Raw genomic sequence first — 23,203 nt, 5'->3', positions numbered from 1 at the left:
TATGAACCCTTCCCGCATTTGTTTCTCCTATAAAGTACTTCCTCCCCCATCCCATCCCAGGAGCCTGGGGCGGAGCAGATCTTTGGCCTAGGCCAGCCTCAGGCACCACCTGAATTATCTGCCTTCTCCCCTTCCCTTTAGCTCCCCCTCCCCCTCCACACAAAATCCCAAAGACTGAGATAAATGATGGCAAACAGACGCAACTCAGGCACTGGTCTATGCAACTCCTCTCCCAGCTAATTGTCCTGCATAGCCCTAGGCCCTAGGAGGTGGGGAAGACAGTCTGAACATTTCCTGCCAGGCAGGTACACACTGCAAGTTGCCCCACTGCTTCCCCCCAACCTTAGAAAGCTCACACACCTCCTCCCACAGCGCCCCTCTACTGAGCAGTACCAACTCTTTCTGAGCATCCTTTTGGGACCAAATAGGCCCCTAGGCTGAGGGCTCAGCCCTTCCTCTATGTCCAGCGAGGCCCGGGGACCCCATAGCCCTGAGAGAGCTCTGCACAGGCCCAGAAGGGCCTGAGTCTGAGCACCGTGGAGCCATGGGTCCTTGGTCCCTGCAGATTAGCTCTGGCATGCTGTCGGGCCGCTGCCAGTCTAGAGGCCTCAGATCCATCCAGCCAAAGTGGGAGTGGGTGCAGAGGCCTGAATGCCTGGGACAGCCACAGCATGGGAAAAGCCAGTACAGACGGCTTGGGTGCCCTCCCCTTCCCCGAGAGGTCCTTCTTGGAGCCAGGGATTGAGAAAGAAGCTCAGTTTGACCTTCTTCTTCTCAATACTCCTAGAGGTTCCTAAAAATTATTTTAAAGGAGAGGCTTAAAGGCTGCGGGCCTCCCCCAACACCCATAGCCCATTTAGACAATTTTCCCCAATACATGCCCCCCAAACAGAGAGGAGCCGCTGCATCTTTAGTCCTGTTCTCTCTTTGTCTTTATTTGATATGACAAAATATAGTTTCAGGAAAGACCTGGAGTCAATAAATAGTTGGACAATAGCGATGAGCAGAAGGACACCGGAAGTCGTAGCAGGGACTGCTGGGGCAGCCAGGAGCCTCTAGGACCTTTGCTGGGGTCCAGTAGCAGGGAACCCCAATAGTTGAGCTAGCTAGCGGTCTGAGGCTGGGGGCCTGAGAGGGCATGCAGAGAGCGCAGGCTGGACAAGTTCCCGGGCTTTGGGGTGGGGGGTGCAGGTTGGGAGAGCATAGGGCAACCAAGGGGGCCCTAGGCAGACAGTCAGTCATCTTCCCCCTTTCATATGCAAATCATTTAAAAAATGAACATCGAGTTTAGTGGCTACAAGGAAGCACCCCGAGTCTGGTGCCGGACTCTGCCAGGCACAACCATCCTCTTACCGAGCCCGCAGCCTGGAACAAAGGAGAGGGCGAGGCCGGAGGGTCCGGGCGCGGGGCCTGAGGCGCCCGCAGGGCCCACCTGAACCCCGGCGGCCACGCCGGGGCAGGAATCCTGAGAGGCAGCCCAGGCCGGGCTCGCTCAGCACCAGCCCTTATGCCACAGCCCCCTGGGGATCCTGCGGATAGCCTGCCCTGGGACCTCGGTGCTGAGCCGAACTGAGGGGAGTCCGGGCAGCGCGGGCAGCCACGCGGGAACCTGGGGTCGGTGGGGATGCGGAATGCCAAGGGAAAGAGCTGTTGTCTGTGAGGCCGGGGAGCCGATGCTCCAAGCCCCCGCCCTATACCGAGAGAGGAAAACCGAAAAGGAAAGGCGCAGGGACCGAAGCGGGCTCGGGGTGCTCTCGGCGGGCCTCCCCGCTGCCTCTAGAGAGCCTCTTTGCTTTTCATTTTGGAATCTTTCTTCCACTTCATCCTGCGGTTCTGGAACCAGATCTTGATCTGTCTCTCGTTGAGACACAAGTTGTTGGCGATCTCTATGCGCCTGCGGCGAGTGAGGTAGCGGTTAAAGTGGAATTCTTTTTCCAGTTCCAGAGTCTGGTAGCGCGTGTAACTGGTTCGGGACCGCTTGCCGTCAGTCTCTGGAATATAAACCCCCCAAGCCAGGAAGGGGTGAATAGCGTGCAGCGCCCCAGCTTCCCCATCCCAGCCCCAGGTCCCCACCCGCAGCCGGAGGGAGAAGACGCGAGCGGGGCAGGACAGGCCCGGCGGGCCGCAGGCGGGCCCGGCCCAGCCCAGCCCAGCGCAGCCCAGCCCAGCCTGGCCCCGGGAGAGGCGCCTCCGCCCAGGCAGGAAACTTTCCGCCGCAGCCTTCACTCAGCAGCCGGAGGGGCTGAGGGGGTGGGGGGGAGAGGGAGACCCAGGCTCGGACCGAACAATAAGCACCCTCGAGATCCGAGCACCGGGGACCCCCCTTCCGCCCCTCCCAAGTCGCTGAAATCTTCCGGAGCGGCAAGCGGCGGCCGAGCCGGCTCCGCAGGGGAGGGAGGAGGGACCGCGGGGGGATCCCCGCTCTGGAGCCCCGCGCTCCTCACCCTTCAGATTCCTCTATTTTTTTAACTCCCTCCCTCTCCCCCCAAAATTGAATATTGCCTTTTATACACGTTTTGTTCCTATGATCCAATTATGTCGTCGTAAATTTGGGCGCACACAGCCTCTAAGCCTTTTAGTGGACAGTTTTACGAGCCATTGATGCCTGGATCGTAAAATTTATGGCCGCAGGTTTTTTTTCTTTATTTGCCCCGCATGGCCTATAAAACCCAGGCGGACCCGAGCGCGCAAAATGAAGTCCTAAAGTTTACCGTGGCTCATGTGCAGTTTGGTCATCCACGGGTAAATCTGTGGCGGGGCCGGTGGCTGGCTCAGTCCGGCGGGCTGCCCTGTCTGCGCCTGCTCCTCTTTGATCTCCCCACTGCTCTTAGCTCGCTCCTCCAGCGCTGGGCGAGCCGCCTTCTGACTGTACATCCCGGGGTTCAGAGGAGCCGCTTCATCTCTGCCCAGAGCGTGTCCCGGAGCGGCCGCGGCGCTGCAGGCGGGGCGGTCGGGGTGAGCCCGGGGGTTGGCAGCCATGTCTACCCCGTGGAGAGAGTTGGAAGGCGCAGGCGGTGGGAAAGTGATGCTTAAGTCCAATCCGCCGTAGCAATACCTGGATGCCTGCACCTCTGAGGCCGATCCATAGTTCCCACAAGTTTGCATGTTATAGGCAGGGATATTGGGGCTCTGCTTATAGAATGAATTGGCTACGTAGGAGCTCATGGCGGGGAGGGCCCAAAAAAAATTTCTGCACCCTTTTTGATTAAGGGTGATTTGTGACTCTTTGAAGTTGAGGGGTTTTTTGTTCTCCAAAGTGCACAATTTATAGGTGGAGATATCTCTTTCTTTATCCTATGCGCTCTTCCCAAATAAGGGAGCCTTAAATAGAGTCACGTGACTCGAGCGGCCACTCATAAATTTGGCTTGATGACCTCCGGGAGGTTAGTGATGGAAGCCGGCGAAACGCATCTTGATATGTTGGCAAAGCCCAACCAAGGGGGAGAGGGAGTGAGGGAGAGAGAGAAAGAGAGAGAAGGGGGAGAAAAAAAAAAAGGTTCTTGGAATTGGGGGGTAGGCGGGACAACGAGCCCACAGCGACACCTGGTGCCTCCTTGGAGGAATTGCAGCCTGGCTCGCTGGCTGGCCTTCAGGACTCTGGATTTTCCACGCTGTAGAGGAGAAGCTGGGTGTTGCTGCAACAAACCACTGAAATGGCCTTTTAAATTGTATTTAATTTTAAGGGGAGATGAGGCTTCACTAGGATGCACAGAGGGTTTGTTTTGCTTTTTGGTTTTTTGTTTTCTGTTTTTTCGGGGTTTTCTTGGGTAACGGATGGCCCCATCCTCCCCAACCCCGGGGTCTTTCAATGTTCAAAAATGGCGGAGGGAAGGGGATTGAGGTAGGAGAGCCCCTACCCAGGCTGGAGGGGGCTTATCTCAGGTTCTCTAAACCAAGGGTCGAGGTCCCTTTCCTTTGAGGCCCCAGGGCCCTGATACTGCTGAGGAGGTGCCTGTCAGCCTGAGAAAGTGAACCCAGCCTCTGCAGAGGTAGGCAGGATGCCCAGGAGGAGGGGTCCCGGGTGGGCAGAACTAGATAGGGGGCTCATGGGACTGAGAGTGCTGGGGACTCTGGGATGAGCCTGGAGGTGAGGAGCCAGGGGAAGATGAGTAGGCCTCCTCATCGTGCCAGGGACCCCAGAGTAGCAACAAGGCAATTTTCAATTGTGTGAGTGGGTGGATGGCTAGCTGGGTGGGTGAAGAACCACACACAATGAACTGGAGGACTGCTCTGCATCCCTGTGTATGACCCTGGTGTGGTACCCATGCCAGGTATTTTGGATGGAAAATAGATGTTAATTGAGGGCATGGAGAAGCAAGATTCAAGCTTCCACAAATATTATATGAGCAGGGCAGAGGAAAAGGCCTGTTTTGTGCCCTTTGGAGGAAAGGCCTCTGGACCAGGCTTTCCAGGGACCTGGGTTCAAAAGGTCCATAGGAGAGCAATTTCTGAGCTTTCTGGAGGTGTCCAAAAGGATCTAGCTGGGGGTGGGGGGATGGGGGTAGGCAGGGCTGGCGTCTGGGCCACCTTCACAGCCTGTGACCAGGGGCTCCGCAGCTATTCGGCCCCTTCACATCCCCCCTCCGCTAGCCCCAAGTCTTATTCTTTCCTGCCTGCCTCTCCCCAGGAAATATCCGCCCCGGCCAGGAGAAGCCCCCCTCCCGCCCCCGCTGGCAGAGGCGCTGGAGGGGGCGCTGGCGGGGGATCTGGAAGGTCTGGAAAACTGGCGGATTTTTTCCCTCTGGGAGACCCCCTCACTACCTCACCCCCTAGGTCCACTCAGGTTTCTCTGGCTGGGCTTAGGAGAGAAGGCCTGAGCTGGGGAAGGGCTAGGGTCTGGCTGCGCTCCTCACCGGCCTAGTTTGAGGGGAGAAGAAAGAGTAAGGAACCAGACTGGGGCTGGCGCTGTAAGGAGGAAGGAATTTGGTCCCGGCCACGTCAGGAGTCCCAGAGCAGGCGAGAGCTCAGTTTCCAGGCTTTCTTTTCCGAGATGTCCTTGAATCGCTCAATCTCTGCCGAAGGGCTCGGGTCCCGCGGTCTCCTCTTTCCCTCGGTTCTCCGCCTCCGCCACGTTTCGCAAGAGTCGGCCTGGCGCGGGCCGGGGGCTGCCCTGCTGGCTTCCGGCTGCGCCTCCCTCCTCGCTCCGGGGAGTGGGCGGGGGTGAACTGGGGCCTGGATAATGCGTCCTTTCTGGCCTTTGGGGCCCGGGGTTCAGAAGCCGAGGACCCCAGACTACCAAAGGCAGGAAGAAAGGCCTGTGTGGGGCCGGAGACCACACCGACCAACCCGGGCTCCCACTCTACCCCCAGCGAAACCCCGTGCGGCCCTTTTTGCGGGGCGAGGACGTTGCTCTATGTGGGGAACCCGGAGAGGCCTCTCAGCCACCAGCGCGATCCCCGGGAGAACCGGGAGGCAGGGCTCAGCGCCGGGCCGGGCGAGGCGCGTGCAGGGGGCCGGGGGCTCGCAGGCGGCGGGCAGACGCGGGAGCGCTCGGAGCCTGTTCCAAGTTTCACCCCGAGGCCGGCAGGCGAGCGAAGTAACAGAAATCCCGATATAAACTTTTAAAAATAATATCAGTTTTATTAAATATTCGAGAACGGATCCAGAGGTCGGATTTATACAGGAGGGTAACACGACGAGATTTTTTTAATTTATTTTTTTTCTCCTACCGGCTAAACAAACGTCATTCACTATTTTTTCTTTTTGTACTTTCCCCTCTTTTTTTTTTTTTTTCCTTTTTAAGATGGGATTGGAACACGGACGGTGCTAAACATAAATATAAATACAGAGACCACAAATACAGCTAAAAATATTCACACAGAAATGGTCACAGTTTGTAATATGCCATAATGATCCCCAGGATTCTTTAAATACAATTCGCCTGGGCTGGGCATTTGCTGGGGCAGAGGGGCCGGGCGGGGGCTGCGGGCAGGCCCTGGGGGTTGCTGTGGGACCACCACGCACCCTACTTGGGCCTCCCGCCCTCCCCGGCTGCCACGCCGGGCCCTGAGGCCTGGGAGCGGAGGCCCCCGGGCCCGGGAGCCGGCTGTCTGCGCGGGGGCGGGGGTGGGGGGCGCCGAGAGGGTGGGAGGCCAAGTCCTCGTTTGGAGGGAGATCTGTGGAGTCTGAAGCGAGGTTCAGGCACGAGCCCCAAGGCCTGGGCGAGGGAAGGGGCCTGCAGACGAGCCGAGAACGAGCTAGCGAGGGAGCAGGAGGAGCAGGAGGAGGAGGCGCCTTGTGAAAGAGTCTGTGCGGTGAGGGAGGGGGTCCAGAGTTGACTTTTCAGGTCCATATTTGACTCCCTAATTTTGTCTCAGGAAGTCCAAACATCAATTGTGCCAGTGATAAATACAGAGTGTGTGATTAGGAGGGAGTTGGGGGGAGCGAGGGAGCAGGAGAGAGAGGGGTGGCAGGGACAGTCCTGGTCACTCTTTCTGCTTCTCCTCTTCTGTCTCTTCCCGCTTTTCCTCTTTTCCGCCCAGGCTGTCGACCGCAGCCCCTCCGCCGCCCCCTGAGAGCGTGGACGTGAGATTAGACTCTTTTTTCCACTTCATCCGGCGGTTCTGGAACCAGATTTTGATCTGTCGCTCGGTCAGGCAGAGCGCGTTGGCGATCTCGATGCGCCGGCGCCGCGTTAGGTAGCGGTTGAAGTGAAATTCCTTCTCCAGTTCCAGGGTCTGGTACCGCGAGTAGATCTGGCGACCGCGCCTCCGGTCCGCTCCATAGCCGACCCCTAGAGATCCGGGCACAAAACACACTAAGAACAATCAGCAAGGCATCCTCCACAGACGATTTAGCCTAGCACAGCCCTGACCCTCCCAACTTGGCCAGCAACTCACGGGCCCCCTCGGGCTCCAGCCTTCTCCTCTCTGCCCTGCCTCCACCCCCACTGGGGGTACTACAGCCAGGATCCCAACTTCATTCAGTCCCCCCCCCCAGGTTGGTAGGTGGGTCCCAAAGAAAGGTGGGGGTAGGGTGGGGGACAGAACCAGGCAGAAAGCTGCAAGTCTAAAGGCTGATTTTTGAAAAATCCCAAACACGGGGGATGGGGCCCCATTTCTGTACGACTGGGTTCCCCCATCTCCCCAAGCGCCCTAGCTCCTTGGAAACTTCTCCCCACTTCTCTGTCCCCTCCTCTCCCCCTCCCTTCTCCTCAGCCTGACTCGACTTTGGGGGGGCTCCCCCACCCCCTCCCCTCATCCCCTGCCCTGTTCCTGCCCCCTCAGCTCGCCTTGGAGCCCTCCAATCCGTCAGGGGCCGAGGGGGCCAGGCCCCTGCGAGCAAGCGGGAGGCGAGCAGAGGGGGCAGAAGAGGGGGCCCTGTCTCGGCGTCGGCGAGGAGACGAGCGTGATTGTTTTTATGGGGCCATAAAAAACTCTCTCCGCCCGTTCTTCTAGGGAAGCCGGTCATAAAGCCAGTTCAGTTTATTTAATTTATATCTCAGAGCTGTAAAACTCACCACTGTGCGAATTCATTCGCTGCATCCAGGGGTAAATCTGGATACTGGCTTTCTGGTCCTGGGGCGCAGTCCTGCCCTGCTCAGAACTAAAATCCTGAGCGATTGAGGTCTGTGTGTTATGTCCTAAGGTGTTTTGTCTGCAGTTTGAGAGCATGTCTTTCTCCTGGTAAAAGGAATTAGATCCATAGTCATACGGCCCTCGGCTGGAACTGAACACGACATTCTCCTGTGGCGAATAAAAGGGAGTCGAGTAGATCCGGTTCTGGGCAACGGCCGCTCCATAGGTCGAGAAATGCCTCACTGGATCATAGGCGGTGGAATTGAGGGCGACGTTGGGGAGGACGTCCTGGCCCCCGGCGAGGTGGCAGGATAAGGAAGGGTTAGTGAAGTAGGAATTCATCCCTTTGCCTTTACCTGGTCGGGCTATGATTTCTTTAATATTTATTTCTGTCTCCAGTTTGTACTCGGAACTAGATGGTTATAGGGACGGCTCCAATCCAGGACAGACAAAATGACAAAGTCAGCTGACCCCCTCCCAGCCAATCGCAAGCCAGATGTCAAGAAGGGGGAAAAAAATCGCTTCTGCTTCTGTTGATTCCCTAGTTGAGACTAAGTGTGTGCTTTGAAAGTAAGACTTGGATTTCTTTTAAAAATATATATGTAAGGGAACTGATTTGAAGGTGAAGGAAGGGTGAATGTCCCCGAGCAGGGCCTTGGGGCCCAGAAAAGGAGAGCTGCACTCCCAGGAAATCTCTCAGCTCCAGCTAACTTTGCTGTGCTGTAGCCACAGCCAGGGCTGGAGAAATCCCTGTATTTTCAATCTGATTTCATCTTTTATATCTGCCCCCTTCTAAAATTACATCTTGATTTCTCCATGGGAGGAACTCCCTCCCAGCTCAGGGGGATCCCCAGAAATCCTACAGGAAATCCTGGTTTGATACTCCATGGAGTGAGTCCACATCATTAAACCAGTATATTTTTCCCAATAATTTTTTAAAAAAAAATCAAAAGTGGAAAGAAATTGCATAAAACATGGTGCTCAGAGGAAGGAGAGTCTGGGGTGAAGGGAGCATGTGGGGAGTCCCTAAGTCTAAAGAGGGAAGAGTGAGACTTCAGGGTGCAGTGGCAGAGCTGAGGTGTGCAAAGTAGCCATGCATCTGCTTCCTCTTCCTCCTAGCCCCCCCCCCCGCGTCTACCTCCTCCTCAGGACCCCTTTTGGGGGAAACTCTTGAAGCATTTTTGCCTAAAAGGGAAGATTTATTTTAAAAATAAACAGGAAAGGAAGAGAAAAAAGTAAAAGGTGGGAGAGAGAGAAAAAAAGGAAGAAAGGAAGAAGAAAGAACTCTGAGTCTTTCTAGACACATCAACTCCTGTTTATGTTGGTGAGAATTTATGATTTAGAGCCAGCCAGGGCCGTTGGGGTAATTCACATAGGATCCAGCCAGAAAGAGAAGGCCGGCGGGGTTTTGATGGACAGTGTGTGTCTTGCAGGCTCAAAGCCCCTGCCCAGGTCAGAAGCCCCTGCCCCCTCGGACTCTCTGTCCTGCCAAGGGAGGTGCCCCTGGACCTGAGCTCTGGGGCTTGGAGATTCCAGCCAAGGTTTCCCGGGGTGCTCTCACCCAAGGGCCGGCCACACCTAGTGGGGCCGTGCCTCTCAGCAGCCCCCTACCTCCATTTTCTTCCCACCTGGGGGCTGAGAAAAAGGAAGAGAAGGTTAGGAAAAGGCGGCTGTGTCCGAGGCTTCTGAGGGAGCCGCAGTGGGCAAACAGAAAGAGCGGAAGGTGTGCAGATGTTCTTTTTTTTTTTTTCCCCTGATTAATCCAAACTTATTTTGATATCGTAACATAGGCTGAAAATGCTTTGAGTTGACAAAGCGAGGGTCAGTGGGGCAAGCGAAGGGAGCAGTGGAAGCTCATATTTTCGCCTCACCATTTTTTGGTAGTGGGGGGATACTGGCTATAACAAGAACCCGGATGTCTCCGGATTTTATGATCTTTTCCTTCTGTGTAACAAAGCGGAGTAATCAATGGGTAGCAATAAAGCCATAAACGGGACTACGCTGGGAAAAAAACTCGTTTATTCATCTTCTGTAACGTTAAGGGTTTCCCTGGAGTGTCACTAGGGGGGAAAAATAAAGTTTCGAACCCAAAAGCAGACTGTGTGGGAGCTGATGGAGACAACATGTTACTTAATACATGATGAACCTCGTTAAGGGATGGAAGAGTCTTCCTGCGAGACAATTTGTGTTGGCTTTTAAAAATACAGCCCCAGTCCTTCAGAAAGGAGAGAAATGTGTTGGTATTTAGAAGGGCAGGGGGAAGGCCCCTATAGTTATTAAGGTTCCCCCTCTTGGACCATACTTTCCTCTCCCCAAGGAGATGAAGGTGAAGCGTAGAGGAGGATTCTTAAATTAAGGAAGAAATTTTGAGATGAGTTGTCTCATTTTGGGGTGCCATGGCAGGTACACAAACAGACACCAGCGTAAGCTGCTTTTCGCTCTAGAATCCAGCTGTCCTCGAATTGAATTCGTGGCATGCCTGGGCAGTGGTTTCCAACAGCTGGCTGGGGCTCCAGGCCCCCTGGAGGGCAAGAGGGAGAGGGAGAGAGAACTGGGGAAGGGGTGGAAGACCGAGGGGTCTGAACTAAGGAGCAAGTCAGTGCACCCCTGGATACAAGTAGCCGCTCTCAGAGTTCCCATCCTCAATTCTGCCCTAAGGGTAGCAGTGTAACACGTAAAAGAGGCCGGAAGAGAGAGTAAATCCCCTCCCCACCCCCACCTCCTTTTCAGAGAGAGATTGCTAGAGGGATAAATCATGTCAGTGATATTTCCTTCAAGATATTAAATTGTTGCAATGTACAACAAATTGAATGATGGAAGATAGGATGTCTTAATGAGGTTTCGCTTTCAATGAGTGTTGATTTTCTATGTATTTTAAAATCTCTTTCATGGGTGGGTGGGGGAAGGAAGGACCTTGAAAGAAAGAAGGGGCTTCTGGGGAAACATGTGCTGCAGCTCCCCAGCAAGGATGCCTGGGTTTCCTTGAGCCCCTCCTAAACCAAGTCTGGAGGGGAAAGGGGCCCCAAAGTTGGGGAGAGTCTCCTTTAGGGCCTAAAAGCGGTGGGCGCGGGGGGTGGGCGACCTGAGGAACAGAATGTTAAGTCTCAGCCCCGGAAAGTTAAGTGTTTTATTACGTCCCTAAACAGAGGGCAGAGACTGAAAGGTCTCACCGATTTATAATGAACAGGAACCAGCTGCTGGGGGAAAGAGGCAGAAATGCTGGACGGGGGGAGAAGGGGAAGCAGAAATACAAATAAATTCCCCTACTGCTTAAAGACTTTCGGCAAAATTAATTTCCAACACACTCTTCCCCCATCACCTTTCATTCCTGAGGAATGAAGCCTTCTTCTTTCAGTTGGATCTTTAATTATGCAGCTGAAATTTGCTGGAAGGATTTGCTCCATAGGGGGAGAGCAGGTCAGATGAGCCGGATCTTCCCTCCATTGGATTATATTTTCCTTTTTTCATTTCATGATAATTTTATTTTTTTGGCAAAAGAACAACTGTCTATGGGGGGAAAGCTGGGACTTGGGTTTTTCTAAATATATTTATATTTTCCTGTTAAATTTGTCTGAAAACAATTATGGAAACTCATCAGCAGAAGCAAGAACAGATGTTTTATTAAAACTGCAGTTGAGCTCTGTAAATATGCACAAGTCCTGGGAAGGAGGGGTGAGAACTTGTTCTTTGTTTCTATAAAACAAGCCTAGAGAAATCAGAGAACACTCCCCATCAGGCCCATAGGTCTCCGACTTGGTCTGCCCCCTTCGGCCTCCGGAATCAGGCATCGGAGGGGGTTTGGCAGAAAGAGCGGTTCGCTTTCAGAGCTGGAATTAGTGGATTCAGAAACAGAATTCCAAAAACACAGAAAAGGAATAAAGGCGGAAAGTTGCCCGGCTCCCTGCTTCAGCCACCCACCCCCATCCAAAACACATGCTTTTCATGAGTGCTAATTATAGGAGAGAACTTACTGTAGGTGCCCTGGGCCTGAGTGGGGGGCAGTCATTGGTCTGGAGTCCCCAAAGTTGCATTGGAGGCTGGGCACTTGAGGGTTTCCCAGGGCAAGTATAGGGCTCCTACTCTAGCCTTACCCCGCTCCAGGCTGGGGGCTGGGGGCCTGTGTAGCTCTGAACTGGGGAAAGGGTGGCTGGGACTGGACGCTGGCCCTGGAGGGGTTCATGGGCAGGCCTCATCTTGCCTGCCTTTGCTTTCCACTCTGCTCTGGGAAATATATTAATTTCTTGGGTAAGGGTATCTGAAGTGAGAGGGATGAGATCTGGAATTTTGATTTGGGGACAATCTTCTCCAGAGGTCCTGTTTAGTTTGTATTCTGCCAGTCTTCTCTCTCTCCCCAGATCCCCCAACTCTGCACCGATGTCTGGATGTCTGTGACTCGCCCAGCCTCGCACACAGATACACACACTCCATTCCTGGCTGCCGGCGCCACCAACTACAGCTCGGCGCCTCTGGAGGCTGCTCAGGGACGTGGGCACTGGAGCCACAGGACTCAGCACTCGGCCTGAGCGCCTGGTTGCCTGGAAGCCACTATAGCTGCCGACCCACCCCCTCAATCCTCGACTTCCAGGGTGGGAGAGGAGCGGTTGCCCCACTGGTCCCTTTTGTGCCACTGGGCGAAGGCTGAAATCCCTCTTGCAGAGAAAGCTGAGTTTCAATAATTGTTCAGCTCACCTCACAATAGCACTGTTTGGTTAAGGCTTTGCTGTTCTAGAGTGACTGCTCAGTTGGCCCGACTGACTTATGATTGGATTTTTTTTTATTTAAAAATTAAAAAAAATAAATCCTACTCCAAATGCCTAGTGTTTTGTGTACGAGCTCCTTTGATCTCCACAGAATCCGGAGTAAAAGGATTGCAGAGAGAGTTTCCTAGTCTGCCAGAGAACCTGAACACGGGGAACGGGGTCTGCTTGGGGATACCAAAGCATAGCTGACGCAAGGAGCCCCCAGCTTCTCAAAGATCCAGTGGGGAAATTGTCTGAGCTCATACCTCCCCATACACACATTGCATTGCAAAAAAGAATGCTCTTTCGTCTTTCAAAGTTCAGGCGTGGAGACACTTGGAGAGAAGTGAAATTTGACACACCCAACCCGGAAATGGATCCCATTTGGGGGTGCTGATATTCTGGGGACAGGGCCCAGGCTGGCTAGCTGAATGGAGTTGGGGGTCAGCAGGGAGGGGGGAAGGAGGAAAAGGCCAGATGGGGGCATGTCAAGTGCCTGAGAACTGCCCCAAACACCTCAGAGGCCTGGGCTTTTGAGCTGAGAGGTTGAGAGGCTGCCCAAGCTGCTTTTGCTTTATTTGCAATTAAACACAGAAGAAAGGTACCTGGAGGGACACTGCTAACTCACATCATATTTTCTCTTTTCCCTCTCTCTGTCCAGATTTCTGCCTGACCTTTCCTTATCACCACTCCACTCAATGCTGCTACCATTAGCAGACACAAACTCCCACACCGGCATTTGTTTGGCTTCTCAATTCACTTCTCTGGCTGAAGGTTAAAAAGTAAAATAGGTCCTCAGCATCTCTGTCCCATTAGACTCAGCCCTGAGCCCCTTTTGGCTCCCTCTGGAAGAAATCATTTTTGGCTTTGGGGGCCTGGCCCCCAAGCCTCCCACCTCTATCCCAAGCAGCTGAATATCAGCTGAGGTGGGGGCGTACAGAGAGACTTCGGACATTGTATCTCATCCCCACTGGGAATGGGGAGGGAGCTCAGACCCTGAGTGACATTTCAGGGAGGGAAAGCAAGTAGCCATGCTTGGCCCAGGAAGGAAAATGAAAATCCAGAATATTCAGAATATTTTTGGCCCCCAGAATAAGGACAAAGGATCCCCAACTTCCTGGCTTCTCTTATACCCCTCCGCACCGAGCACTGTTTGGACCCCTTTTGGAGGTTTATGAAAATTGTAAAATTCAAGAACAAGGCATTTATGACGTCACAGCGAGTTGTCATGAGGAAATTGTAAATGTCATAAAAGTTATGTACGACTAGGTTCTGTGTGTGGTTCCCTGCCTCCCCTCACTTTCTCCCTCGCTTTCCCCTTCTTCCCCTGGTCTAAGTTTTCCCACTTGAAAATAAAATATTATGTTCTAGAACAATAAGCCAACAATGAAACATCATCCTCATTTCCCTATAAATAATTTTATCCTTTATTGTTTGCAGACCTGAAAGAACCATTTAATCTGCGCTGGCGAAAAGAGGGAGAGAGATGGGCAGGGGGGAAATTAATTTCAGAAACTAGAATATTACTTACTTCAATGATACTCTTTCAGATTTGATAGCCAGGAGCAAAATTAGAGGCGAACAGCGGCCTCTCCGACTCTACACCTGGTGGGATTGGAGATTTATAGGATCTTTAGTGAAGGGGCAATTTAATTTTGTAGGATTTGCTTAAATTCACTGCTATTTTGGGGGCTGAGGAGAAGGGAGGGTGAGGGGAGAGCGACATGCTTTATCTAGCTTTATGAATCCGCCAACATTACCCTGATTTAAAACCCCAACAACCTATGTCTCAGGGAAAACTGCAGAAAGGAGTGGGGTGAGGGGGACTCCACTTTCTCAATGAGTGTGGCCCCCTTAACCAAGCAGTTGCCAGGGGGAAGGAAGAAAAGCTGGAGGCTGCTCTGTCTCTCCACCACCAGGACACCCGGAGGTTTATGGTGTCCCCATAATTCCCCCCACCCTATAAACAGCTGCCTTATTTTAGGACGATTTCTGCTTCCTCCCCTCGGAAAGGGAGAGTGAGGGAGATGGTAATGGCGGGAGCAGGGTGCCGGAAAGGGGAGGGAGCTCAGGATAGCGCTGTACTTTGTTCTCCTGGGTGAGTTTGCTGGTTTGGCGGGTTTCTGACGCAGGGTGGCAGCAGACAAAACAAGTAAACAACTCACAGACACAATAAACAGGGGCGGCTGCGGCGCTGTGGCAGAGGCCTGGGTCCGGGTGAGGAGCACACTTTGGGGGTAATGTCACCCTGGCACCCGGGGGCCGCCTAGGCCTAAAAGCTCAAGGCCGCCCTTGGTGCCGGTGGAGAGAAGGTGGGAGAGAGCTGCACGCCTTGGGACCCACGGCAAGTCTGGACAGGAGATTCTTGGGAGGAACTTGATCACCTAGGGAGTGGAGGAAAAACACCCACGAGCCCCTCTCCCGTCCTTACTTTCTTTCCTGGGCATTTTAATGGACATTTATACTGCCCCCCCCAGCTCTGTCTTTCCCTGGGCCCAGAAGAGAGAAAGAAGGCTGGTTAATTCCCAGCCCTGGCCCACACTCAGTGCTTTAAGCCTGCAGGCGGTCAGACCCAGCTTCTTCTGCCCCATCAGCCATCTCCCCGGCTTAGGTAGCAGAGAGGATTAAAATAAAGTCCCACCGGTAACCAGATCTGGGTATTTGGGGAACTTAGAGAGCCCCTAATCTGCCCTACAGATGACACAGGCAAAGCTGGGGCCCCGTGAGCGGCCAGGGTGAGCAGGGGCGGGGGAGAGATGTTCACCGCACCCCTACCCGTCTGGCTGGCTTTCCCCAGAGGCCTCTCCAGGCACCCTAGCTGGCAGCCGCCCCAGACCACCGCCCAGAGGCCACCTTCTTAACCACTCCAATCCCCTCCGCCACCTCAGCAAGGCTTCAAGCACCAGGGCCCAGCGACTGCTCAAAACTGCTCACAGGCCTACCTCACCCATGAAAGTTTCCCACCGAACTCACTTTCAACACAACGGGGTTCCCCTGCTAAAACAGTCCTGAGCTGGGGAAGATTGCAGGGAGGTGTGGAGAGAAAGCAAAAGGGAGTCAGTCTTTCCCCAACCCGGCTACTTGGACAGCGAAGGCAATAAGGTCTGAGAAAGCCTTTGTGGCATCCCTTGGTTACTGACACCCGCATACTCCGATTCCAGCACGAACACATTTTCAGCAGAGCACGCACAGAGGGCACCCAGTGCCTCCTTGAGCCCATGCCCATCTAGTGAGGGCTAACAAAATTTCACACGCACATAAAACGGTGTTTGAGCGAATATAGGTATGGTTATATACAATTAACCATTGAAGAAATATGAGTCTGTATATATTCATGCATAAGTCTGCGCCTGTACATTTCAGCCTCTATCTAATAAATGTATAAAGCTACTAAGCCTGGTTTCGGAACACAACAGCCAACCCAACAAGGCCGCCTTCTCCAAACAAGGTCTCCTTCTTCGTGGGGATCACAACTGTCAGACCAGGGAGAGAAAGGGTTTGCTTTGCCCACTTCTCCTTAGCTAGGAGCTGGCGCATGAAATACAGCCCGTGGCAGGACTGACAAAGCCCCGTAAGAGGCAGGCCTGAGGTGCCCAAAAGAGTGGGCTCAGAGGAGACTGCTGGGGGCCCTGGGCTCCAGGGAGTGTCACCAGACCCTGACCCACGGATTCAGGGCTTCTGCCCAGCCTTAGTTCTGGGTGTGCAGAGTCCTTGAGCCTGATGCTATTCTCAACTGCCCTGGCTATTATTAGACAATCACAGCAGTGCTCTCCCTCTCTAAGGACCTTGTCTACAGGGAATCTGGCCTGCAAGGAGGCTGAGGGTTGCCAAGGGTGGCCCCTCTTGTGTTTCAGTTTGAGCACCATCAAGGGAAAGAGAGAAGGGAAAGAAAATCGAAAGTAAGGAGGGAAGGAAGGGGCTGGCATTTGGGGCTGGGTTTTTTCCCTGGCCAGACTAGAACACAGAAAACCAGGGCCAGTCACTGTTGCTATGCTGTCTCTGCATCTCTCTGTGTCCTGAGGAGGAGTCTAGGGGTGAAGGGAGTGAGGGCCTGCAGGACCCTAGCCAGGAAGGGACAGAAAATCAACTGATAAAAATATTATATAAGGACGTTTCAGGACGGTGCTGTTAACCCGACAACCACGAACCCTAGCACGCTTAAGTCTCACCAGCCACGTTCGGTTAGATCCCTGTAGGCCGAGGGGAATACCCCAGCCTTGCACAGGCCCACCCCTCCAAAGGAAGGGGGCCCCCTCTAGTATTCCAGGTGAAGCCCTACTGGCCTGAGAGGCCTTCTCCGGAAACTGTTGTCCTCAGGGGTGAACAAAGGAGACTTGTCCGTACTCCCCACCCCCACCCCCGTCCCCCCCGCAAATCAGTAAGGCCATCTGCAGGCGTGGGGGCAGACAAAATACAGCGAAAGAGAGAAATAGAGGCCTCACCGATCGGCGGTTCCCACAGTACGCCAGGAGAAAGGCTCCCATTTTCAGGCTTCCGGGGCCCCTCCACTGGCCCACTGTACTCCCCTTGCCCCTTGCAGGTTGCACGGACTCGGGGCCTCGGCGGCCACAGCCGGGCTCCCCGGGGCGTCAGCCCCTGGGCCGCGCCGGAGCGGCGGGAGAGCGCGCGGCCGCCCGAGCAGGCGGCGGGCTGGGCCCATTTGGGAAGAGCCAAGTGCTTTTCTCGATCGTAAACAAGGAACGCGAAATTAGCCCCTCGGCAGACGCCTCGGCCGACACACACAAGTCCTACTGGGGGTGGGGGGGTGGAAGGGGTAGAGAAAATGCCATTTCTTTCCCCGGGAGAATACCTCCGAGGCCTTTATGTGGGCTGCGAAAGGGGAATTTTGGGGGGGCAGGAGAGGAAGGGAAGGGGATTGTGGGGGTAGGGGAGGGAAGATTCACCGTCAACTCGGGCCCAAGGGGTTTGATTTGAATGCAGTCGAATTATATTTTTAAGAATTTGATAAAAACAGGTTATCCACCCCCTCCATTCCCCCCCCCCCAGGCGACCGGTCGGGGTTTAAACAGGAAATCGAGGAGTGATCCCCTCCCCCACTCGGGCTTGGCGGAGAAGCCCAGTCGCATGGTTGGAAGAAGATGGGGGGGGGGTGCTCTTGGCTCGGACTGGAGGGGACTCTGGCCCCCAGACTCTTGGATCTCTCCAGGAATATGCACCCCCCTCCCCCAGCTCTGGGGTGTGTCTGCCTGGCTGTGTAAGCGATTGTGTGTGCATCACCGCCCTTTATAAACAGAAGCTCACACATATAGGTGCCGCCTCGGACCCAGGCCAGGGAGCAGGGCGGGGTCATATATCAAGCTGCAACACATTCAGGGCTACGTACATTTGGAAGAAATTAAGCCACTGTGTTATGCAACCATGTGTGTTGGGTTAAGACTATACCACACGCCATTAGCACCAATTATTAAGAAGCTCCCGAGCGCCCGGGACCCTCCAGGCCGCCCAATTCTGACGTCCCTACCCCATGAGCCAGCCGTGCCTTGAGTCCTCACTGTCTCCGCTCACCCAGGAGGCCCCGCCAGCGAGGCCTGGTCCTGTCCCCACCCATCCAGGGGCCTCCCCAATTCCCACCTCCGCCCCAGACAGGGCAGATCCCAGCCCAGAGCAGCCAGGCGACGCGGGTGAAGCAGCCCAGTGGGTATCCTGGGTGGGGTGGCGGCGGCTGGGGGTGGGGGACTCCGGGCCGCGGGGAGAGAAGGCAGATTAGCCCCCTTTCTCCAAGCACAAGATGGCTTTTGAGTACCGAGTACCGAGTCCCCCAGCCCCACCCCCACCCGTCCACCCGCAGCGCAGAGCACCTCCCATCTTTCCATCCGCTCGAGTGGGGGTGGGAGCAGGGGTGGGCAGACGCTCTCCCCTCCGCCGACGCGCACCAGCCACCAGCCTCCACCCTAATTGCCAATTAACAGGCCCAGCCGCCCGCCTAGCTGCGCTCTCTTCCTGCTCAGCTGCCCGGCCCTGGGCTCGCACTGCGCATGTGTGAGCTCTAGCGGTCGCGGTCTCCCGGAGACAGGGAGGGGGCTGCGGAGCAGGGAGGGGGCGCTGGAAAGTTTGTTTGGGGGTTGGGGGGCTGACTCTGCTCAGGGAGCAATGGTTACAGCCTACAGGTTTTCTCACCTGCCCTGGAGTTTGAGCTCCGGGCCCCCTCTGTCCCAGTCCCATTAGCCAAGAGGCCGCAGATCTATAAAACGTAGGGACATGGTCCGCGCACTAGACCCAGGCCTTGAGCCCCACCGGTGCAGTCCTCTGCCCCCCCGACCCCCAATTTCAGCGCACAGTGACATAAGGACAACACACTTCCCCCACTACCATATTCCAATTTAACCCAATTTCTTCTCCTCCCTCCCCTCCCCCCCCATAACTGCCCACGCGCCCACCCTCTCACCCTCTCGCCAGCCCCCTCTCCTCTCTAACCAAGACAAGCCGCTGCTGTCCTTATCTTGAAACCGCCACCCAGTTACGGACCATTAGTTACATATTTGAACCAATAAGGAAACACTTACCGGGCGCTGCTGTCACTCTCCCTCTCCCTCTCTCTCTCTCTGCCTCTCTCTCTCCCACTCTCTCTTTCTCGTCTTCCCTCATTCTGTGCCGCTGCCGAGACTGTTTCAGCTCCACATGCATATATATACTTTATATAAATTTAAAAATAAAAAAGAGTAGTCCCAATAATCAAAAAGCCAAATAAATTTTAAGCAGAGTTGCGAGAAGGAGGCAGGAGGGAGAGCCTGGGAGAGGGGAGGGGCGGAGGCATCTGCAGCTCCCTATCTCAACTCCTGCTCCCGCATTCCTCCTGCCCCTTGGGGGGCTAGAGGGTCGGGAAGGGAGAGAGGGGTGCCCTCTACTCCTGCCTCTCCCCCCACCCCGCTCCCCAGGTGCTTCCAGCTTCCAGCAACTCCATCTGGGAGGAAAGAAATTAAATGAGGGGAGAAAATAATTATTAATCAGATTAATTAAAAAAAAATACTGGTAATGAAGGGAGCGCCCAGCGCAGGTTTCCCTGGCAATGGTTAGGCTCTTACAGGGAGGACTGTTCTGCGGAGCGCTCCGAACGGACAAACCACAATAAAAAGTTCACGTTCATGGATGGAATCCACATGACTTCTTGTGGCCAATCCAACTTGTGAGTCGATCGTAAACTTTTATTACTCAGCTGTAAATTTTCTGCAAACAACCGGGAATGCGATGCATTTGTGTAGCGTGTGCAAATGGGCGCCACGGTCGCCATGTTTACCCAATTCTCTCGCAGAGGGAGCATCCCCAGACCCCCACCCCACCCCCACCCACCGCCCACTCCCCACGGGCCGGGCTGCTCCTGGGTAGCGCGGAAAGGGCAACGGGAGGACGTGACAGGAGAGAAGGAAGGATTCTGGCTGCTCAGTCAGCTGCCTCCCTTTGCCATACCGAATTTTACATATTTTCCTTAATAAATGGGGTATTAAGGCTGGCTCTGGCGGAACCAAAGCTTTGCAAAGGTTTGTGGCATTGGGGCAGTGCCGGTGGCGGCGTGAAGGGACTGAGAAGGGATTCACTCCCTACCCCTGCTCCCTCCCTACCCCTGTTTTTTCTAGGAAGAGAACAACATCCTTCCCAATGGGGCGTCCGGGAAGCCCCCCCCCCCCCACTTCACCCCAGCTGGGAACGGGAGGGGCAGGCGGCTGGAGGCCTAATAACCAAGCCTGACCTGGCCACGGTCTGAAGAGCAGAGAGGGTTGAGACCGGTCCTGGGCAGTCTTGAGGAGGCAGCAGGAGGGATGGGAAGGGGGGGAAGCCTCTAGAACCCCCAAAGCGCCCGTCATCCCCAGGTTCCTTTCTCAGAGAAAATGAATGACATTTTCCCCCAAGACCATCCCTAGTGTCAGGTCTCCTCAGTTCCTAGGTTCAGACGGCAGCTTCCTCCTAATCTTTCTAGAATTAAAAATAAAGGCCCACAATCTTGGCTCCCACTTCTTTTTCCTTTGAGTGCATGGTCGTGTGAAGCCTTTTCTGTCTTATCAGGTGGCCCACAGCCGCCTGCCTTTTTCGGAAAAATTCTAGTATCTGGGCAGCTGGGACACACCTTGGAGGCTCTGAAAAAAGAACCAATTCTTCCCTAAATTCCACCTTCCATGCTAAACACTGAGCACCCGAGACTCCAGACCCCTGATTTTGGCAATGAATCCAGCGTGGGGGAGCCCAGAATAAATTCCCCCATAGAGACTATTTGCCAACCAGTCGCAACCCAGCCACTTTCCCCACCAGCTGGAGATCTGAAGGCGCAAAGTTCTTCCCTTGGTCCCAAATTAAGCTGGCATGGGGACTTCTGTGGCTGGGTGCCCCCACCCCAACCAACAGGGGGTCCCTCATCCCCTCCCCAAACTTCCTCCACAGTAAGAGAAGCAGTTCCCTCAGCCGGATGCAGAGACCTCGTTCCTTTTACAAACCCACCCATAAATTTTATAACAGGTAGTTAAAAATTACGACAAGGAAGCGCTGGCCCAGCTTTTCACAATGGGCCGAGGGGAGAATGGGGCAGCACTGCGGGCAGTTCACCGGAAATTTTACTTCTAGTCTGTGGCATAACCTGTCCTGAGTTCGCTTTAACTGGGGCGGGGTGACTCTCTCTATCCAACACGCGGCCGCTGGGGCATCTCATTTAGGGAAGCTGAGGCTGGGGAGGCCAATCCACTCTCCCATCTCTCCCAAGGAACCCTTTAGGGCACTCACTGCCTCCCTCACCCCCCAGATCCCCTGCAGGCCCGCTACTCCCTTGGCCTCTGCAGTGAAGTGGGGAGGGAGAGAAAATGCCGAGAATTTTCAAAAATGCCAGAGAAACGAATTTGCCCCCCAACTTAATAGCTGCGTTATCCCTTCTCTACGGTTGGGATTAGAATAATAAATGCAAGGCGAAATGAGCGAGATGCTTCAACTCAGCAGTTTGAAAGATACTATTTTTCACAAATCACAAATAGCTTTCGGAAGCCACTTTGATTGGCTAATAAACAAGTAAAGAATGGGAGAAAGTCCTATCTGCTGCAGCCGAATGGTCCCCATTCCGGTAATGGGACGGCGGGAGCATTTGGGAGGACGCGTTTCTAAAGAGAGTACAAGCCGCTCGCAATTAAGTTCCCCCATAAAACGGGTTTTGCCTCTTTTTCTCTCCAAACGAGAAAACAGAGGCTGTGGGCACCAGGGGTGGGGGGTCGGGTGCTGCAAGAGGGGGCGGCTGGAGCTCTCTTGGTCTTGCCCACCCGATGCTTCGCATCTCAAGCGATGCCGGGTGCCAGACGCACCCAGCCCTCCGACGCCGGGCTTGGGGCCACCGGCACTGCACGGCCGGGGTTGAATGGGGCATTGGGTGTGGGGAAAATTCGGCGAGGTTCTTCGAAGCCACTTAGTGTAGGGTCAACCCACTCGGCTACCGGGCCAGCGATTTGTATTAATAGCAATCAGAAGTCCACATTTAAAAATGAAACGGCCCTCGCCGGCCCTCGGAGTCTGGATGCCTGTGGGAAGGCCTGACGTCGGAGCGAAACGCCTCCCCGGCTGGTTGCCGGTGTTTCCCGCAGCAGACGGGGTTACCTGGATGCCCCGCGGCTGGCAGCAGGGACCCCAGGTTCCGAAACATTTCCCCCAGAGCTGCTCAGAGCTGTTCCCGGCTGCCGGCAGCCTGCGCTTCCAATCGGCAGCCTCGCTGGGGCCGCAGGAGTCCCCCATTAATGACGCCTGATCCAATCCTGTGTTCAGGACCACTTTGAGTGGGAGCCAGGCACCCAGATGCGGGTGAAATTACACAAAACTAGAGTCGACCTGGGCCTAAGTCCGGGAAAATCATTGACCAGGGAACAGAGAGAGAGAGAGACAGAGACAGAGAGAGGGATCTGGCCTCAAAAATATTTCAGTCTTTGGGGGTCTGGTTTTTAAGACCAGAAGATCCCTTCCCCTCCCCTCTCCCCCTCTCATGACTGAATCAGACGACTTGTATCTCTGGAATTTGGTATTATTTGACCAGGATCTTACTGGCATAAACAGATTTCTCTGTCTAGGACCCTCCAGGGAGGAGTGAGAGACACCTTGCCCCCTGAGTCCCTTAGCCTTTGACCCTTTATTTTGGGGAATGAGGAGTCCCATGAAGACTGTCCTTACCCTGCTGTGGCTGGGGTGGGGGACTGTACACTCAGTAGCACCCCCCAACCCAGGCCAATTGACCCACAATGTAAGGCCAGGGCAGGCTGCCCAACTGCCAAGGTGAAGCCAGGAGCGGGCTTGAAACAGCCAGAACAGAGGCTGGAGTAAGTGCAAGCAGGCTAGGTGACAGCGATGGCCCTGTGCTGGCCGCATTCGCAGTTCAGACTGTGGGCCCATGCTGCTTGGCATGCCAGTCCACTCACCTTCTCCTCTCCTCTCCCCTGGGCTTAAGCTTCCTAGCCCCCCCACACTCAGGCTTCTTCCAGCCAAGCCCTCCAGACTGCCTTGAGCCTCACATCCTTCCCACCCTGTTCATGGTCTAGTGCTGGGTGCTGAGTACCAAGGGTTGGCCATGAGGAGCATGTGGAGATCAGAAAGCACCCCATTGCCTCATCCTCATCCTCAGCCCCTGGAAGAAAAAGGCCTAGTTGCCAGAGGGGCACAGGGGCAGATTTTTGGTCTGGGCCCAGCCCAGGACGAGGAGGAAGAAGAGGGATAAGTGCGGAGAAGATGCTTTCTTCCCATTGGGATCCTGGCATCCAGAAACCCACTTTGTTTGGAGCCAAGGTTCTCCCAAGAGCATCTTCCTCTTCCTCCTCCTCCTCCTCCTCTTCTTCACCTCCCCCCTTTCACCTGCCCTCCCAGTCCAGCCTGCCCTCTCAACTCTCCTGCCCTTTTCCACGTGAGTGCTCCCAACCCCAAGTCAAATCAGTGGAGGAAACCTTTACCAGAGTGTTGAAAAAGAAGGATAAGGAGGGG

General features: G+C 54.6%; 2 protein-coding genes across 15 annotated transcripts in view; both read right to left on the bottom strand.

Annotated features, from left to right (window-relative positions):
- Nucleotides 1–23,203, bottom strand: part of LOC132373254 (homeobox protein Hox-C4) — a 64,567-nt gene that overhangs the window by 19,132 nt on the left and 22,232 nt on the right. For 2 of the 14 annotated variants that reach the window (XM_059936053.1, XM_059936054.1), the window contains exons 2-3: nt 7,460–7,685; nt 5,555–6,757 (exon numbers count right to left, since the gene is read on the bottom strand). The exons of 2 other annotated variants lie outside the window; for them this stretch is intronic. In XM_059936053.1, coding sequence (XP_059792036.1) covers nt 6,426–6,757; nt 7,460–7,613 — 486 coding nt within the window. In that variant the 5' untranslated portion in view covers nt 7,614–7,685 and the 3' untranslated portion in view covers nt 5,555–6,425. Of the gene's footprint in view, nt 1–5,554; nt 6,758–7,459; nt 8,659–13,786; nt 14,641–16,698; nt 18,587–18,780; nt 19,509–23,203 lie in introns of those variants that run through there. 10 more of the 14 variants (XR_009505387.1, XR_009505388.1, XM_059936055.1 and 7 more) reach the window with 10 other exon arrangements.
- HOXC5 (homeobox C5) lies at nt 942–3,424 on the bottom strand. Its single transcript, XM_059936063.1, has 2 exons — nt 2,712–3,424; nt 942–1,991 (listed from the first exon to the last, which is right to left on the bottom strand). Exons 1-2 carry the CDS (start codon nt 3,163–3,165, stop codon nt 1,777–1,779), a joined length of 669 nt encoding a protein of 222 aa, XP_059792046.1. The 5' UTR covers nt 3,166–3,424; the 3' UTR covers nt 942–1,776.

The sequence above is a fragment of the Balaenoptera ricei genome, chromosome 10 (assembly GCF_028023285.1).
Source record: "Balaenoptera ricei isolate mBalRic1 chromosome 10, mBalRic1.hap2, whole genome shotgun sequence".
NCBI classification, from domain to species: Eukaryota; Metazoa; Chordata; class Mammalia; order Artiodactyla; family Balaenopteridae; genus Balaenoptera; species Balaenoptera ricei.
Note: the sequence above shows the minus strand (reverse complement) of the source record. Positions and strands in the feature narration are given on the sequence as shown.

Excerpts from the sequence above, each read along its gene's own strand:
- HOXC5 (XM_059936063.1), bottom strand. The coding sequence starts at position 3,165 with ATGAGCTCCTACGTAGCCAATTCATTCTATAAGCAGAGCCCCAATATC. Across the intron at positions 1,992-2,711 it reads CAAACTGCACATGAGCCACG|AGACTGACGGCAAGCGGTCC; the intron begins GTAAACTTTAGG and ends TTTATATTCCAG.